This window comes from Panthera uncia, chromosome F2 (assembly GCF_023721935.1).
Source record: "Panthera uncia isolate 11264 chromosome F2, Puncia_PCG_1.0, whole genome shotgun sequence".
Lineage (NCBI taxonomy): Eukaryota > Metazoa > Chordata > Mammalia > Carnivora > Felidae > Panthera > Panthera uncia.
In genome coordinates this window covers 70409878-70426057 of record NC_064812.1, presented here as the reverse complement: position 1 = coordinate 70426057, position 16180 = coordinate 70409878, and the positions used below count along the sequence as shown (strand labels likewise).

The 16180-nt window shown below is 45.0% G+C and overlaps 1 protein-coding gene across 5 annotated transcripts in view; it reads left to right on the top strand.

Moving 5' to 3' along the window:
• The window catches only part of CHD7 (chromodomain helicase DNA binding protein 7), a 190168-nt gene extending 174203 nt beyond the window's left edge, over positions 1-15965 (top strand). For 4 of the 5 annotated variants that reach the window (XM_049633368.1, XM_049633365.1, XM_049633366.1 and 1 more), the window contains 13 exons: positions 277-406; positions 799-871; positions 1029-1086; positions 1765-1993; positions 2246-2454; positions 2580-3251; positions 4169-4329; positions 7043-7270; positions 7486-7929; positions 11338-11559; positions 12754-12894; positions 13087-13191; positions 14469-15965. In XM_049633368.1, the coding sequence (XP_049489325.1) occupies positions 277-406; positions 799-871; positions 1029-1086; positions 1765-1993; positions 2246-2454; positions 2580-3251; positions 4169-4329; positions 7043-7270; positions 7486-7929; positions 11338-11559; positions 12754-12894; positions 13087-13191; positions 14469-15422 (3626 nt within the window). In that variant the 3' untranslated portion in view covers positions 15423-15965. The remainder of the gene's footprint in view (positions 1-276; positions 407-798; positions 872-1028; positions 1087-1764; positions 1994-2245; positions 2455-2579; positions 3252-4168; positions 4330-7042; positions 7271-7485; positions 7930-11337; positions 11560-12753; positions 12895-13086; positions 13192-14468) is intronic. The other variant, XM_049633367.1, reaches the window with a different exon arrangement.
• The last annotated feature ends 215 nt before the right edge of the window (positions 15966-16180 follow it).

Below are 16180 nucleotides of genomic sequence, written 5' to 3'. Positions count from 1 at the left end.
TTTTTTTTTTTGTTGTTTTGGGTTTTTCGGGCAAACGCCTGATATGAACTTCCGTGCCCCCCCCCCCCCCCCCCCCGCCGTGCCCCGCCCCACCCCGCCCCACATCTGGCCTGCAGTGAGCGTCCTATGGAATGCTTCCCTAAAACAAGGTTCCTAAGTGATCGTCTCAGCTGAGGGATGAACTTGGTATACCGGGGCAGTGCTGTGATTTTTGTCAGTGATGGCCCTCTTGCTGTTTCTATGCATGTCCTCTGTGGGCCGGTGGTTATGGCACAGGCTACGAGAAGTACAATTCCATGCGAGCTGACCCCGCACTGTGCTTCCTGGAACGAGTCGGGATGCCCGATGCCAAGGCCATAGCTGCCGAGCAAAGAGGAACAGACATGCTAGCAGATGGCGGTGACGGGTAAGAAGGACATTTAAAAATTTTAATAAACTTTATGTCAGTGTCACATCTATTGGCAGTGTTCAGTTCTTATACCGCGCTAGGCACTGCGTTGCGTCTGATTTGAACTTCCGTGACGTTTACCAGGAGAGTCTGTTTATATGTCATAACGATTATTTAAACACAATGTATTATCTGGATAATCTGAAACATGCTTGTTTTTTCCAAATGATGACACTTCCCCCGCCCCAGCCCCTTCCCCCATGACCGCACGATTCAAACCCTGATGGGGTCGCCTTTGATGTCAAATCCAGAATTAAAATTGGCGCTGGGCAGGCTAGTAGTCTTTTGAGAGCTCCCTCAGTCTGTTGCTTATCTGTACGATTTAAACGTTTTTTACAATTTTGATACAGGGGAGAATTTGATAGAGAAGATGAAGACCCGGAATATAAACCAACCAGGACTCCATTCAAGGATGAAATAGACGTAAGGACTTGAGTATATTGACTTTTACGGCACCAGTAAAATATTATATGCCCATATACGACTTGTTAAACTTTATAGATGGTGGCCTTCTCCTTAAAAGATAAAGCAAAGTGAAACCCCAAATTGAAACGATTCTGTTTCTTGCTTTGCTTTCAAGGAATTTGCAAATTCTCCTCCAGAAGATAAGGAAGAATCCATGGAGATCCGCTCCACAGGTAAGGCTCCGCAGAAGCCCGCAGAGCAGAGCAAACTATGCCGTGAGGCATCGCTCACGTGTCTGCCCTCGGCTTCTTCATGAGTGTCGTTTCTTCTACGCCGACTCGTCCCTTTGTGAGTCATTTTAATTCTTGTTTATTTTTCATAACATTGAATTTCGTTGATGAAATAACTATTTTTTGGATTAAGGTAATTTACATGTATTTATTTACCGGTCAGCGGAAACATTTCAGCATCTTTGGAAATCTGTCTCTTGGGAGTAGGGAGGGCATTTGCTAGGTGTCTGAAATAGTGCAAGTTTGTAGAATACTGACCTTCCCTCTAACGTAAAATAATCGGCGAGCAATCATGTGATTAGCTCTTATGTTCAAGATTGGTATGCCAAGTACATTACAGGAAAACATCCTCATATTGTTGTTCGTGGCATAAAGTATGTTTCTTTATGTAAAATTGATGAGTAAACATGCTCCCCCCCCCACCAAGGAGTTAAAAAAGAAGCAGTTTGTAAGTTTCATACTAATATTATCCTTTATTTATATTTTAAAAATGAGAGCACGAAGATGCCCTTTCCCACACTGTCATCTGAATGTTAATGAGTCATCTTGTTTTGATGGAAAATCCTGTGTATTGCGAGATTGCAGCTACACATTTCAAAAATATTTTTTCCACTTCCCCAGGCAAGCACAGCGAGAGTAATGCTGAGTTAGGCCAACTTTACTGGCCCAACACCTCGACCCTGACCACCCGTCTGCGCCGGCTCATTACTGCCTATCAGCGCAGCTATAAAAGGCAACAAATGAGGCAAGAGGCTCTAATGAAGACTGACCGGCGGAGACGGCGGCCTCGGGAGGAAGTGAGAGCACTAGAAGCGGAAAGGGAAGCTATAATATCTGAGAAACGGCAAAAGTGAGTTTCTGCAGGGTTTTACTGAGCTCCTGGTATGTGCCTCTCTTCTCTGCCCTTCTCAGCCGGCAAGAGGCGAGAATCACGTCCCAGATAATGATCAAAGAAAGTCTCAGTACATCAAAGCTGTCTGTCTGTCTCTCGCCCCCAGAATAAGTACCATACATTAAGTTTAGGGGACAAGGGGAAAAGAATTAATAAACTTTAAGCCTGTTTACTCAAGTACAGTTTAAGCTAATGTCTTCTTGCTCATAGGTGGACAAGAAGAGAAGAGGCTGATTTTTACCGTGTGGTATCTACTTTTGGAGTTATTTTTGACCCCATGAAACAGCAGTTTGACTGGAACCAATTTCGAGCCTTTGCCAGACTTGACAAAAAGTCTGACGAGAGTTTGGAGAAATACTTCAGTTGTTTTGTGGCCATGTGTAGGCGAGTGTGTCGAATGCCCACTAAGCCAGATGATGGTAGGTTCTTCTTGTAACGAAAGTTCTATGGTAAAAGGCCGAATAAAGTGAAAAATAGAGAGTGAACAATTGAAAGCGTACTCAGGTTTTTTTTCCAAGTGAATACAATTGTTTTCATGTTACAGAACCACCTGACCTCTCCTCCATGATTGAGCCAATCACAGAAGAGCGTGCCTCTAGAACTCTCTACCGCATCGAACTGCTGCGGAAAATACGCGAGCAGGTTCTTCATCACCCTCAGCTGGGAGAGAGGCTGAAGCTCTGCCAGCCGAGTTTGGATTTGCCAGAGTGGTGGGAATGTGGGAGGCATGACCGGGACTTGCTGGTCGGCGCTGCTAAACACGGGGTCAGCCGGACGGACTATCACATCCTCAATGACCCTGAGTTATCTTTCTTGGATGCGCACAAAAACTTTGCCCAGAACCGAGGGGCAGGTAACCTGTCCTCCCTGACTCCACTGGCCGTTGGATTTGGCCAGACTCCTGCCGTCCTCCCGTCTGCTCATGCCCAGGAAGAGAAGGCTGCGGGACAAAGCGAGGGCAAAGCGGAGGAGTCTGGCGGCATGACCACCCAAGAGAAACCCGAGGGGAAGGAGGAGGAAGAAGAGACCGACGGCAGGGAGAAGGACAGTAAGCAGGGCTGTGAGGCCGAGGCGAGCTCTGTGAAAAGTGACCTGAAAGGGATGGAGGTCGGTGCCGACACAGGGCCCAAGTCTATTTCGGAAAAAGGTTCTGAAGAGGACGAAGAAGAAAAGCTGGAGGATGATGATAAGTCAGAAGAGTCTTCCCAGCCTGAAGGTAATGCCTCGCCATTCGGTCCTCTCTCCCGGCCCCAGCGGGGCGGCCGTGACAGGCCATGGTTTCCTGTCACGTGACAAGGACTCTTGTTTACATTTTCAGGGTAACTTGTGTACATGTTCCTCTGGACGGGTGGTGTCAGGTTATGCTTAGGCGTACGTTTTGCTCCGATGTGGCGTGGAAACACGGTATTTCGAGCAACTTCAACGCCCAGAAGGGTGTTACGGGCACGTAACAATTTCCAGATTAAGAGGAGGGGTCAGCTTGATGGTAGTGGTATCAGAAGAATTCCAGATGACTTTAATTTGGACAGATACACGTGAAGGACAAGGGTCATTCACTGAATAAATACTGGTGATTATTTTAAAACAAATGATGCTTAATTTTAGTTTTAAATCAGAAGTAAAGGGTAGAAGTAGAATCTGAAAATAACCAGTGTTCTTTGTGAGTCTCAGTGTGGTTGCTGTTCCCAACACAAAGGAAAACTAAATAAAGCATCCTGTCGTACCGTCCCTCTGGAGCTGGGGTTTGGTGCTCTGGTGGGTTGTTAGCCTCCCTCCTGTGGGCAGGGCTGGGGGGGCTGGGGGAGGGGGACCACATTGCATGGAGAGGCTCTTGAGTCAGAGACCTGGTTGTCATTCCACCTCCTCCGAGATGCACGGGCACAGTGTCAGATAACTAGTGATGTCACCTCCCTAAACCTGTCTGCTTCTTCATCCATAAAATGAGGAGAACACCATCTGCACGAAGGCCCGTTAGCAGCTTTAACAACACGATTATAAGATGCCTAATACCATAAAGTAGGTACTCAATAAAATGGAGCCGAGTGGTATTCAAATTTTTCACCCTGTCCTCTCTAAACTTCTTTTCCAGTGATAACTGTGGTCGTGAGTAATGCACACTAACTCATTTCTTAGCAGGAGCTGTCTCTAGAGGGAAGAATTTCGATGAAGAAAGCAATGCCTCCATGAGCACCGCTAGGGATGAAACCCGAGATGGGTTCTACATGGAGGATGGAGACCCTTCAGTAGCTCAGCTCCTTCACGAAAGAACATTTGCCTTCTCATTTTGGCCTAAGGTTGGTGGGGGTTTTGGGGTTTTTGTTTTGTGGGCCAAAAAAGTGTGGGGGGTACGGGAAATCATTCTAGTTTGATTTTTCAAGTAAGTGTAAGGTCAACTTTGACACAGGGTATGAGGACTGTAGATTTTTCTCATGTTTTAAAGTCTGTGCGGTACTGTTGTAACAGGATAGGAGAGGTGACATGAAAGGAAGGTAAAAAGAACTCTTCATATGGATCTTTGGCTCCTTGAGGTGTTTTAGGCTGGCGATCACGTTGTGCAGTATGGTCTATGGCTTGTTGTTTCCACAGACTCACCCTGTAGCAAAATGAAATGTGTCCAGGTCTTTCTCTTTCCTTCCTTTCTTCCTTTTTTTAAATTTTTTTTATTTTTTATTGTGATAAAAACTACACAACATGAAATTTATGATCTTAACCAATTTTATTTATTTTTTATTAAAAAAAATTTTTTTTTTTAACGTTTATTTATTTTTGAGACAGAGAGAGACAGAGCATGAACAGGGGAGGGGCAGAGAGAGGGAGACACAGAATCCGAAACAGGCTCCAGGCTCTGAGCTGTCAGCACAGAGCCCGACGCGGGGCTTGAACTCACGGACCGCGAGATCATGACCTGAGCCGAAGGCAGACGCCCAACCGACTGAGCCACCCAGGCGCCCCTGATCTTAACCAATTTTAAATGTACACTTCGGTAGTTCTAAGTATATTCACATCACCATAAGATCTCCAGCGTGTTATCTTGCATGACTGAAATTTTATACCCACTAAACAGCTCCCTCTCTCCTCTCCCCCCAGCCTCTGGCAACCACTACTCTCCTCTCTGTTTCTGTGGATTGACTGCTTTAGATACCTTGTCATAGGAATGGAATCACGCAGTAGTCACCCTTTCGTGGCTTGCTTATTGCACTTCTTGTCATCTGATGCTCAAGGTTTATCCACGTGGCAGCATGTGACAGGATTTCCTTCCTTTTTAAGGCTGAATAATATTCCATTGTGTGTACATATCACATCTTCCTCTCTTCATCTGTCCTTGGGACATTTGGGTTCCGTCCCCTTCTTCGCTTATTATAGTGCTCCTGTGAACACGAGTATGCGAATATCTGTTTGAGAACCGGCTTTCAGTTCCTTTGGGTATATACTCAGAAGTGGGATTGGCGGGTCACGTGGTAATTCTATTTTTAATTGTTCTGAGGAGCCTCCATACTGTTTTCTGTAGCAGTCACACCATTTGCCATCCCGCCAACAATGCACAAGGGAGAAATATGTGGACATTTAAAAAATGTGGGTTTTAATTTTTTTAAAATCTGAAACAGAACTTTCAGAGTTAAGACACCTTCATAGGTTTGGAAACTCAGCCCGGGAGAGGGTGGGCTATTGACCCATTTGCTCCAAACAATTATGAGGTAATTCCAAATGTAGTTATCTGCAACCAAAAGCAAAATGGAAATTACTTTTTTGGCTAACTAGCATAATTTATGATAAATCCCTATGTAATTTGGGTCTGTTTCTTTGGGGTGGGGACATAATCATTCTAATCACCGTAACAGGGCTGTCTGGTTTAAAACAAACAACACAAAAACAGCCTCAGTTGACCCATCCCCAGGCTGGTCTTCCACAGTGTCAACTATGTGAGAAACAATGTGAAATTTTTAGCTGAAGAGTGTACTATCAAAGACATTTTTTTTTTTCTCTGTATTCTCTGTTATGCTGATCTCCCTTATTGAGTATAGAAGAGTTTCCCAGATCAGTAAAAAGTCTGTCGTGGCAGACACTTTTAATCTATGGAAACTGGGCCTAAGAGCTGTAATTAGAAATTTTTAATGTACACGCTTCAATGAAATTTGAAGTGATAATAGGTGGGGAATGCAAATTGACATTCATTAGGTGTTCCTAGGTTGGGGCCCATTTTGTAATGCTGAACTTTATTAATAGTGACGCTAATGATGTCCCACTTCCTGGGACACATTTCGATCCAGCCTGTGGATCTGAAGCACCAGAACATCCAGAAGCTAAATGCAGGCTTCCATTGTTGTCTGCTGGTGTTCACCAACAATTCTTTAAACTTGAACAGAAGTTACTCTGGAAATATGGGGGATATTTTAGAGATGGTTACATAATGTTTTCTCATTTGTGTGATCCGGTGTTGATAGTTGAAAAATACTAGGTTTTCTATGTTGGGGCTATCTTAGGCCCTCCCACCACAGCAAAGTAGTTTTTGTAGATTTTGTTTATTTACTCACTTGTTTTTCGTTTTCTTTTACTTTTTGCCCACTGGTTGAGTTGTTGTTTTTTTTTTTTTAATTTTGTTTTATTTTTTAAGTTTATTTCTTTATTTTGAGAGAGAGAGAGCAAGCAGAGGAGGGGCAGAGAGAGGGGGAGGGAGAGAATCCCAAGCAGGTTCCACTGTCAGCACAGAGCCCGATGTGGGGCTCCAACTCACGAACCGTGAGATCATGACCTGAGCCAAAATCAAGAGTTGGACACTTCACCGACCGAACCACCCAGGCGTGTCCTGCCCCCCTCCCCACCCCCCCCGCGATTGCCTTTGAACACGCAACCTTCTGATCTGGAGTCAGACACGCTACCGTTGCGCCACGAGGCCTCCCCATGCCTTTGAAACCTTTTATGCTCTTTAGCATCTTGATGGAAATATTTATCTAGTGATTTTCACCCCGTCTTTGTTGCAATTTTGTGTGACTTTTCTTCTCCCTCCAGGACCGAGTAATGATAAACCGATTAGACAACATCTGTGAAGCCGTGCTGAAAGGCAAATGGCCAGTAAATAGGCGCCAGATGTTTGATTTCCAGGGCCTCATCCCTGGTTACACGCCACCCACCATGGACAGTCCCCTGCAGAAGAGGAGCTTTGCCGAGCTCTCCATGGTCGGCCAAGCTAGCATTAGTGGGAGCGAGGACCTCACGACTTCTCCTCAGTTGTCAAAGGTGAGTTTGTTTTGCTGTTTAGAGGTGAGTCTTTGCTCAGTTTGGAAGCTCGTGTCTCACTGGTCCTACTCAGAGTCAAGATGGCTGCCGTTTCCTCAGCTCTTTTTCAGCAGTTATGCATGTTTAGTTCCTGAAGCTTCTTGTTCTTTTTTCTGAAAGCCGGCCCGTTAGCAGATACAGTTTTGGCTCACTGTCGTGTTGTAATTTTTCAATAGGAAGACGCCCTAAACCTCTCTGTCCCTCGCCAGCGGAGGAGGAGGAGGAGAAAAATTGAAATTGAGGCCGAGAGAGCGGCCAAGCGGCGAAACCTCATGGAAATGGTTGCTCAGCTGAGGGAGTCTCAAGTGGTCTCAGAAAACGGACAAGAAAAAGTTGTAGATTTATCAAAGGCCTCAAGAGAGGCAGCAAGCTCTACCTCAAATTTTTCGTCTCTTACTTCAAAGTTTATCTTGCCTAACGTCTCGACACCGGTGTCGGATGCCCTTAAGACTCAAATGGAGCTGCTCCAGGCAGGCCTGTCACGCACACCCACGAGGCACCTGCTTAACGGCTCCCTGGTGGATGGAGAGCCTCCCATGAAGAGGAGGCGGGGAAGGAGGAAAAACGTGGAGGGTCTTGATCTGCTTTTCATGAGCCACAAACGGACGTCATTGAGTGCAGTAAGTTAAGGAGCTCACTTCCATTGTGTGTGCCCACGGTGGCAGCCAGAGTCCCTGCCATTCTCACGACACTGGCCTGTGCTCCTCTCAGGGATGTGGTATTAAAGCTGGCTTCTTCCACTAAAGAAATAGGATCACGGTGAACACTCGTGGTTCTGGGCTGAAAAATTGTGTCGGGCATTGATACAGATCACTCGGCCTGAACCAAATGTAGCTTGAGGATTTATTCCTCCCGAGATCCTGATATATTGATTACTCTCGGAAGACTAGCCCAAAACAAAAACACGTTCTTCTGAGCCTATAATTGTTATCTCTGAATTCCTGAGGCGGAAAGAGCTTCTGCTCTTAAAAATCTTGTTGTTTGGGGTTCTGACATTTATTAGATTAGTATAAATGTTGAGTTTCAGACTGGAGATTTGTGTTCATATACAGAGCTAGTGATGGCAAATTCTCCTATCTTTGTCACTGCAGCTGTTTTTAAAATCTCAATCGAAAAAAAAAAAATGCGTTCTAGTTTAGGTTTGTATGAAATGTATGTGCCAATGGATTTTGACATTTTCAACTCAAAGGAAATGAGGACAGTGGGACCAAAATAACCCCTTCCCTAATCTTCAGTCACCCCGCTTACAAATGCACTGCTGCCTGGGCAGTGACGAGGGTTTTACCCCAAAGAACCCAATTTCATGTAGTCCATTTTTAAAAGGACGAATTGGTACCAGGCATCTTAAGCCTTATCGATTTGGAACCCGGATCAGCACAGGGACACTGGAGCTGGTTTGTGAACGAGGAGCCAGCACTCCAGGAGAGACTCTTTCCCTGGGCAGGTGGGACACAGTTTGGGAAACACTGGAATTTGAAACAGGGAGGAGGGAGACGTTTCTTTCAACAGTTCTTACTTTTTCCAACCCTATTCTTATTTGGTCATTTTTTATTTCTTAAATTTTTTTTTTAAATGTTTTTATTTATTTTTGAGACAGGGAGAGACAGAGCATGAGCAGGAGAGGGGCAGAGAGAGAGGGGGAGACACAGAATCTGAAACAGCCTCCAGGCTCTGAGCTGTCGGCACAGAGCCCGACGCGGGGCTCAAACTTACGGACTGTGAGATCATGACCTGAGCTGAGGTCGGACGTCCAACCGACTGAGCCACCCAGGCGCCCCGCTATTTCTTAAATCTCAAGAAAGCCAAATAACTTAAAAGGGCAGTAAAAGGAGAGGTTGAGTTAAAGGTTAGAAATGACAAAATAGCATTCACTGGGATTTGCCCTCTGGTGGGGTCTGACTGAAACAGAAGCTTCTGGGTGATTAGAAGTTAATTTCAAAATTCGTCACCATGTACCAATCATAATAACGGTCATTTCTGTTGAGCATATGATTACTTTTAGAATCTTATAAAAATATACCTTGTAATCGATCAACTGTGACTGGTTATTCCCTAAGTTCAAATGCCGTTTCTAGGTGTGTGGTCCCCAAAGTGTACCACTAGTGATTAGCCTCCCTACTCGAAACCACCCTAACACTTGGATAGATTTTGTTCCCTGAAAATCCTTTCTCCATAAGCATCAACATATTGGTGAGTTTCTGCATCTCACACCTCTATTTATTCACTACTGTATTTAATATTTGAATCGTAGCACATATTCGTCTGTGGTCCAGGCATCAGGAATTAACAGTGTGAACCAGGTGCTATTTCCTATTGTAACTATGTACTCTGTGTTAAACTTCAGGCTGACTGTATGCATTTTACATATTTTCAGTCATCCCTAAGAACTTATTGATGTCTTTCCTTTTTCTAAAGTCACATAAGCAACCCAGCTCAAAATTCCTAAGAGATGTTAGAGAATGTATTGTTAAATTTTTGTTTCTTTTACTGTCAAATGTTAGAATTTAGGGGTTACGTATTTGGTATTGTGCAAAGTTATGTGCATACACATAAAATACAAGGAAAATGCTGATTGAGCTATAAATAAATGGAATAGTAAAGAGGTATAAAGGTCAGCAATGTTACTTATATGGAAGAAGACAAGTCCTAAAATCTTTCATTGCGTATGTCCTCAAACTGGAGAGCATTTTGCGTTGCCACGAAAAGTAAGGATATAGTCATCCTACATGCAACAACATGGTAGAAGTTGTCTCTGTGTGCACTCCCTGCCCCCTGCCCGCCCCCCCCACCAAAGTACAGTGCAAAGAATAAGTGCTAAACAAGTGCTTGCACTGGAAAACTCACAGTGTTTAAGATGAGTGACTGATAAATAATATTGCATCCTAGCTGTGAGGCATGCCTGGGGTACTTTGTGAGCCCAAAGGAAGAATGGGAATGGAAGGAGAAGGATACGGGGAGAAACAGATGAGGAAGTTTCCTTAGACGTGGTCATACTTTGGTTAAGTTTTGAAGATTGTGTAGGTGTTGGTCATTTGAAAAGAGCTTACAGGGAGAACATGTGCAAAGGCACTGAGGCTAGAGACAGCCTTCCATGTTTGGTAAGCTGAAAGTCATCGGCAGCAGGGGAATTCGATGAGGAGGTGAAGTTCGACAGAAGTGAGCTTGGATACAAGGTAGGATATAAATCGGGGAGGGCCTTGGCTGCCATGCTAAAGAACTTGGATTTTATCCTGAAGGTGATGGGGAATTCAGTTACCAAATAGTTTAAATAGTTTAACTAGTTCCTAGTTAAACTAGGAAGAGTGCATTTTAGAAAATCGACTGCAGTACAGCAGTGTGGAAGTCTGAGTAAAGAAGAGCGGAACTAGAATCAGGGAGACCATTTAGGAATATCACACTAATTTGGGGTGGGGGTGGGCAGTGATGAAGAACTGAGCCCAAGTAGAAGCAGCAGGAATAGACAGTGGGCCGTCAGAAAAGTTGTCTAGAGGTTGGAGTAATAGTGTGGGGACCACCGGTTGGACAGTGGTAGAGAACAGGCTTCCAATTGGGCGTGATATTTTCAGTGTTGCCTCACACACCTGCTACAAAATATTGTCCTACCAATAAAATTGTACGGTTCAGAGAGTGCCAAAAAGCTATGCACGAGATGGCTGCTGGATTCCTTCAATTATAATTTCTTTAGTGATGTTATCCCGAGATCCCCGAGAGAGATTGAGAGGCTACCTTTCATGCATGTCAAGCTCAGACTACACTGCCCGTGCCCTAGTGGCTTAAGATCTCAAACATGGAGCATTGGTGGGCTGTGGATTTCCTCCCTAATTACTTAATCCTGTAGTGTGGAGAGTGATATTAAAGTTTCATCTTCTAATTTGAGAGCTGTTCCAAAACTGACAGTGTTTCAGGTAACTTTTTTCCCTTTTTGGTCAAAGATCCATTATGCTAGGATAGCATTTTCTTGGGATAAGACATTTATTTCTGGAATCTCTCATCCTATGAGAATTCAGACCACTGTCACCTTTCTGCAGGAGGATGCTGAGGTGACCAAAGCTTTCGAAGAAGACATAGAGACCCCACCTACAAGAAACATTCCTTCTCCTGGACAGCTGGACCCAGACACGCGGATCCCCGTGATAAATCTTGAAGACGGGACTAGGCTGGTGGGGGAGGACGCTCCTAAAAATAAGGACTTAGTTGAATGGCTGAAGCTGCATCCTACTTACACTGTTGATATGCCAAGTTATGTACCAGTAAGTATCGCAGAGTTTAGTTGGGAGGAGTCCCGTGAGGGTAGCCCTCACGATTCCCCGGTAGAACACAGAAATTCTTGGTCTTTCTGCCTCATCTCGAACGTTCCCCAGTTTCTGTCACTGTGTGTTTTACATTAGAAAAACTGGCTTCGAGTCAGGAAGGAAAGCTCGTAGTTACTTGAAGATGCCCATTATGCAGTCCCTTACTTCCTCCTTCCACCAAATAGACATGATTTCTTCAGTTATTCTTTACACGGCCTGGTTTTCAGGTGGTCTCATTAGAGGGATGACACTCACGAATGCACTTTAATTGGTTCAGACCAGGTCTGACGAGCACAGAGTACTACGAAGCTGTTACTTGCAGAAATTTGACGAGCTAACAACAGCCCAAGACTTTATTAGCTTCTCTTTCGAACAACTAACACTTATGCCTTCCCTTAAACATTAAACAGTATCTCCAGATGATTTGTCACATAAACTGCTTGTAAGCTGGCAGCACAACAAATCTTTTACTTCCTATGTACTTAGTGACTGGTTTTTTAAAAAAAACCTTAAGTGTAGGATTTCACATTTTATTTCGTTGAGTTCAGCTCGAGTTGAGTCCTTGCCATTCAGAAGGCCCCCTCCTGCACGGGGCCTTTTATCCCCGGGTTGCTCCTGTCCATGTACAGTTTGTATCATAGACATGAGGTCATCTCTGTGTTCATCCACGTCACTGGGTAGAAATTAGTAAGCGTTCTTGAGAAAGTTTCCTTTAAAGATACCGTGACTTAGTTAAACATTTGAAGAAAAAAGGCTTTATGTGGGGTTACTGATAAACAAAAGGAAAAGCAGATTCTCAGCTTACGTGTACAAAGAGAAAAATAGTTTGTTTGTTTTTTTTAAAGAAAATTTTAGTTTCTGATAACTAAAAAGATGCCCAAACCTTCCATGGTAATTGAAAATGGCATGACTGGGGGCACTTGGCTGGCTCGGTAGGTAGCGTGTGCAACTCTTGATCTCCAGGTCGTGAGTTCGAGCCCCACATTGGGCATAGAGATTACTTTAAAAAAAGAAAGAAAGAAAGAAAGAAAGAAAGAAAGAAAGAAAGAAAGAAAGAAAGAAAATGGCTTCACTATTCTGTCATTTATGCAGGAAAGAGTAAGTACTAAATACAATATACTAAATACGTATTTGGGGGCTTTTTTTTTGCAGAAGAATGCGGATGTGCTGTTTTCCTCATTTCAGAAACCGAAACAGAAACGACATAGATGTCGAAACCCTAATAAATTGGATATAAACACTTTGACAGGAGAAGAAAGGGTGCCTGTTGTCAATAAACGAAATGGAAAGAAGGTGAACGTTTGGGAAAGGGAAATGATCTCCCTGTGTGATCTCTTATCCCAGAAAGCAGCATTTTATCCTTTTTAAGGAAAAACAATCCTGGTTTCTTCTAGAATATCTGTATAGGATACGTGCGTGTATACCGGGGAAGGGGGGCGGGGGATGTACGCGCTTTTAGATCAATTTCCAAATGCCTCTCCCCAGATGGGTGGAGCTATGGCACCTCCGATGAAGGACCTGCCCAGGTGGCTGGAAGAGAACCCTGAATTTGCAGTCGCTCCAGACTGGACTGAGATAGTGAAGCAGTCTGTAAGTACGAACTGGGCACTTCCATCAGGAAAGGGGTTTATGCAAAACCGTTGTCCTGGGCTTTTCTTTATTTTCCGTTGACCGTTAATTATTCAATTATAACTTATTCTTCACTTAAAAGACATAATAAATCATCGTTTTTCCTCTTGGTATATCATTAATCCAAAGTGGAAGAACTTGACAGCTCTGATTTACAAGGACGGTAGAGGAACACGCATTCACGGTCTTGGAGGTAGACTCACTACGGGCACAATGCCCCAGGTAAACCTGGTTATTAACAGCTCACCTGTAGGATGGAATTGGCGGTGGTTGAGGTCACTAAGGTTAACTGGGAATTTTGATTTTAAAAGAAAGAATGCAACTTCGCCTAAAATTTTTTTCCACTTCCGTTTCTTCCAAAAATATTAATTTGTTAATGTCTGGATTTCTTTTTGTTTACTTGTTTCAAGTATACACTACAATTTCGTATTTTTCTTTTGACCTACGGTTCCAGCAGTCTTAGCACATGTATAATTTCTTGAAGAACCACCACCATAATCAGAATACAGACAGTGCCCTCATCTCCCCCCACCCCAAGTTCTCTTGTAGTCTCCCCTCCCCCTCCCCCTAGTCCACGGCCGCTGCTGGTCTGCGCTCCATCCGGGGTTTTGTCTTTTTGAGGATGCCCTGTAAGCAGAGGCATAAATTATATAACGTTTTTAAGAGGACTTTATATTGAGATCTATCCAAGTGGTTGCAGGTGTCAGAGGTTTGTTCCTTTTTACTGCTGAGCACTCCTCCGGTACAGGTACGTGCCCCTGTGTGCGGTTGTCCATCACCCATGGAGGGACATCTGGGTTGTTTCCAGACTTGGGCAGATATGAGTGCAGCTGCTGTAAACCTTTGTGTACAGGTTTTGGGGTGAACACAATTTTTGTTTCTCCACGGTAGACGCTAAAACGTAATTGTAGTTAAATGTTCCAGACTTTTCAACTTCATTTTGATGTGTTGTTTCTCGAGATAGTTACGGACGCTGACAGCCTGACCTTCACCTCACCGGTAGAGTAGCCTTTAACCATTTTTCTGCAGTTCGCCATAATTCCGTGAGTTAACGTAGTGCCAACAGATAGACTTTCTTCTTTCGTTAAGTTTCACCATTGAGCTTTTAGGAGGGAAATGACTGCTTGTGTATCTCCACTCAGTGTCGATTTTCAGCGCATCACAAAGGCCCGCCCTGAAATTTAAGTTTTTGCCAGCGACGTTTATAGCCACTGTTCGCCTGTCCCCGTTTGCTTCAGGGTTTTGTTCCCGAGTCGATGTTTGACCGCCTTCTCACCGGCCCCGTGGTGAGGGGGGAAGGAGCGAGCAGGAGAGGACGAAGGCCCAAGAGCGAGATCGCCAGGGCGGCCGCGGCGGCCGCGGCGGCCTCCACCTCCGGAATCAACCCCCTGTTGGTGAACAGCCTGTTTGCCGGGATGGACCTCACGAGCCTTCAGAACCTCCAGAACCTCCAGTCTCTCCAGCTCGCGGGGCTCATGGGCTTCCCTCCAGGACTGGCGACGGCGGCCGCCGCCGCCGGAGGCGACGCCAAGAACCCTGCGGCCGTGCTGCCCCTGATGCTGCCGGGCATGGCGGGCCTGCCCAACGTGTTCGGACTGGGCGGGCTGCTGAACAACCCGCTCTCCGCTGCTGCTGGCAACGCCGCCGCCGCCGCCGCCGCCGCCGCCGCCGCCGCCGCCGCTGCTGCTCCCGGGCAGGGAGAGCCGGAGGACGGCGCCCCGAAAGCGGAAGAGAAAGGCAACGAGAACGAAGACGAGAACAAAGACTCCGAGAAAAGCACAGATGCTGTTTCGGCTACTGACTCTGCGAATGGATCTGTTGGTGCTGCTACTGCCCCGGCCGGATTGCCCTCCAACCCGCTCGCCTTCAACCCTTTCCTCCTGTCCACCGTGGCGCCAGGCCTCTTCTACCCGTCCATGTTTCTACCTCCGGGACTGGGGGGATTGACACTGCCTGGGTTCCCCGCGTTAGCAGGACTCCAGAACGCCGTGGGCTCCAGCGAAGAGAAGGCCCCCGACAAGGCCGAGGGGGGCGCCTTCCAGGAAGAGGAGAACCTGGACGGCAGCGACGCCGAGGAGAACCCGGAAAAGACCGCGGGGTCCTCCGTCTTCGAAGACGAAGGAGCACAGGGTGAAGAGCTGGACTCGCTCGATGGGGGGGATGAACTAGAAAACAACGAAAATGATGAATAACCAGTACCAGTTCCAGTTCAAGTGTTTAAAACTTTTGACAAGTGGTAGTCCTACTGTTTACACTCACAGTTAATGTTCATACCTAGTTTTATAAGCTGTTCTGTAACATAGTGTAGCAAAAAAGAAAAAGAAAAAAAAAAAAAAGTCCAAGTCATGTTATACAGGTGTGTCAAAAGGTATCTTGGTCATTAAGTATTGTGCAGTGCATTATTTATTATCCCTAGGAGAGATGAAATTTGAGAGGTGATCATGTCTTTTTAAGGAAACTTACATAATGCTCTGCTTCTTCTTTTTTTTTTTTTTTCCTTTTGGTACCATTGGTATTATAATAAAGAGCAATTTGTAACTGAGTGGCACTAATGGAAGGAAGTGCTGCTCAAAGGAAGTATGAAGTTATATATTTAATTTTTTAATTTTAATTTTTTTGCTGTGAAGGTCAAGATGAAATTTACCATACATATCATACTTGCTCATTTGTTTCCCTTTTGACTGTACGGGGGTTCCCACACTTGCGCATCCACACACATCCATACACTCTGACAATCTCCACGTTAGTGTGAACGTCTCTGTCCCGAGGCGCAGCAATAATAAGGCAGCTGTTGAATGTGAAGGGTCCCTTTGGAAATTAACCTACTGGGAGGGTTCTTGCCAGACAGAACTACAGTTCCATTGTCTCGTGGTCTTGTAATGCACTGGTATAAACAAAATAAATAGATAAATAAAGAGTGAGAGAAGAGAGAATCAGGTACCTTTTTTAA